The sequence below is a fragment of the Adiantum capillus-veneris genome, chromosome 10, assembly GCF_014529385.1.
Source record: "Adiantum capillus-veneris isolate H3 chromosome 10, ASM1452938v2, whole genome shotgun sequence".
NCBI classification, from domain to species: Eukaryota; Viridiplantae; Streptophyta; class Polypodiopsida; order Polypodiales; family Pteridaceae; genus Adiantum; species Adiantum capillus-veneris.
In genome coordinates this window covers 160,979,064-160,981,235 of record NC_140940.1, presented here as the reverse complement: position 1 = coordinate 160,981,235, position 2,172 = coordinate 160,979,064, and the positions used below count along the sequence as shown (strand labels likewise).

At 41.3% G+C, this 2,172-nt stretch overlaps 1 protein-coding gene across 1 annotated transcript; it reads right to left on the bottom strand.

Annotated features, from left to right (window-relative positions):
• Window positions 1-469: 469 nt before the first annotated feature.
• LOC147449967 (histone H3 type 3-like) lies at window positions 470-1,374 on the bottom strand. Its single transcript, XM_086521654.1, has 3 exons — window positions 833-1,374; window positions 618-658; window positions 470-519 (listed from the first exon to the last, which is right to left on the bottom strand). The coding sequence occupies exons 1-3, from the start codon at window positions 1,372-1,374 to the stop codon at window positions 470-472; spliced, it is 633 nt and encodes a 210-aa protein (XP_086377780.1).
• Between the last annotated feature and the right edge of the window lie 798 nt (window positions 1,375-2,172).

Here is a 2,172-nt window from a genome sequence, read left to right as displayed (position 1 = left end):
TTTGATTGTAGTACTTGAAACCTTCTATATTGTAATCCTTATTTGTGGTACTTAGGTGACCAACAATAAGTTTGGCAGCATTGCAAGAAGACATCAATCAAAAAGCTACTAATAGAAAACAATGGTCCATCAAGCATAGATCATACTTCATACTTACAATTTACTTCTCCCATGGATACTTGACAATGAATTCATAAATATAATATCTTTCTTCAAAAGATTGAAGATAATAAGACTCCAATGTTCTCTACAAAAAATAACAATTAGCTAGGAATATCACAAAAAGTTATAAATAACATGTTAGGAGTTAAGAGTTACCCTTCAACATAGGGGTATATTATGTAATTGCAAGTCAGCATGTTAAAATCTTCAAAAAAACTTGAAAGGATTCCTTGCTTGTTAAAAAGGCACTGTGTCACTAGAGGATCAAGTATGGAAATATTCATAGCTATAGCCTCCGGAAGATCCCTCATAAGACACCTGAAAAAGAAAACATATCCCCCAATGAGGCCTTTGTGCCTGCACATGCACTAATAATTAGCAAAGGGGCAACACATACCTGAGACAGATAAAGAGCACAATATCACCAAGCTCAATGTTGGAGTTTACAAGCATACTTGTGTCTTGAGGGAATATGTCACTGTACACCTCATCATCCCTACACAAGGAGACATCCACCACCATTTGGCCTGTAACTTTTTCAATAAGGAGAGAGTTGGATGCTCTTAAAATTTTTGCTTGCTCTGTAAGGATAGCATCCTCTGACATCATGTCTTGCTCCCTCTCAACCTCCTTCCCTGCTTTGATATCCTGGGCCTTTCTTGTCTCATACTGATGTGTAACATCTTCACTAACAATCCCTGAATCTTTCTGCTGCCTGGAAGGGGGGATATTTAAAATTTGGAAGGCCTTAAGATCCTCACTAGGAATAAGCTCAAGAGCCTTATCAAACTTGTACCTCAACCTGGATACAAGCACAAAATCTTTGCTCATAAGTGTGACCCTGTGAGCAAATGCAGTTGCAATGTAGCTATCATTCATAAAGTCTATAAGAAAATCCTCAGCAGCCTCCTGAAGGCACACCAAGGCTTGAAATTGCCACCTTACTGAAACAAAGGTTTTGATATTCATCATGCTCACAAATCTATCTGATATCTCTTTGACAACTCTCATGAAAGGTAGCTTTGGAATGAGAAGACAAGTAGACTTTTGTGCTTTTCTTATTTCCTTTTGAGATTTGACTTGATAATTCAATCTTTTTCTAGCAGTAGGCCTCTGACGAGGTTGTGTAGGTGGTTTCTCTGAATCATCATCTTTCTCAGGATCTTTTGGGGCTTGGTAAACTTTTCTTGCAGTTTGTTTTGTCCTCGCCATTTGATAGTCGAAAACTTCTGTCTTTTGTCACAAAATTCTTCAAAACAAGACCCGCAGAGAGATCCAAGCGCTTTCTAAATTATCTAGAACAATGCGAAAAGAGATCCTCCCACAATCTGGAAGAGCTTGGTATCGCGTGGCTCGGGATATGAAAAGATACCGCAGGACGCGATAGGAGGTCCTCCCAAAATCTGGAAGAGCTCACTATCATGTCGTACAAGAAGATGATCAGCTCGGTATTGCGTGGACCGAAAACATGAAAAGACATTGCACAACGCGATAGGGGGGACACCCACAGTCTAAACAGCTCGCTATCGCGTCGTACGGGAAGATGATCAGCTCGGTAGCGCGTGGCCCGGAAATATGAAAGGATACCGCAGGATGCGATAGGAGGGACACCCACAATCTAGAAGAGCTCGCTATCGCGTTGTACAAAAGAAGAATAGGAAGCGATAAGATGCACTCCGGAAGTGTGGAAGTACTTGCTATCGCGTCGTGTGGTAAATCGGGTGGATGAAATAACGCGAAAGAGGGTGTGCGGGTCGATGAAAGAAGAGATGCCGGAGGATGCTTGAGGTACGAAACGACACGAACGTGTTGTTTGAGGGAAGGTGAAAAATGAGCACGTGACTCAAGCTTTTTATACAATCGACCGTCCGTACAATGACCGTTAGAAACATGCCACGTGGCACGTGTGCATGGATGACACGTGTCCATAACAATCATTTTTGACCTTCTTATATAAAGCTCGATCTCATCTTTTTGTGGTGTTGTACTTTTTTTGGTGCCGCACGACGC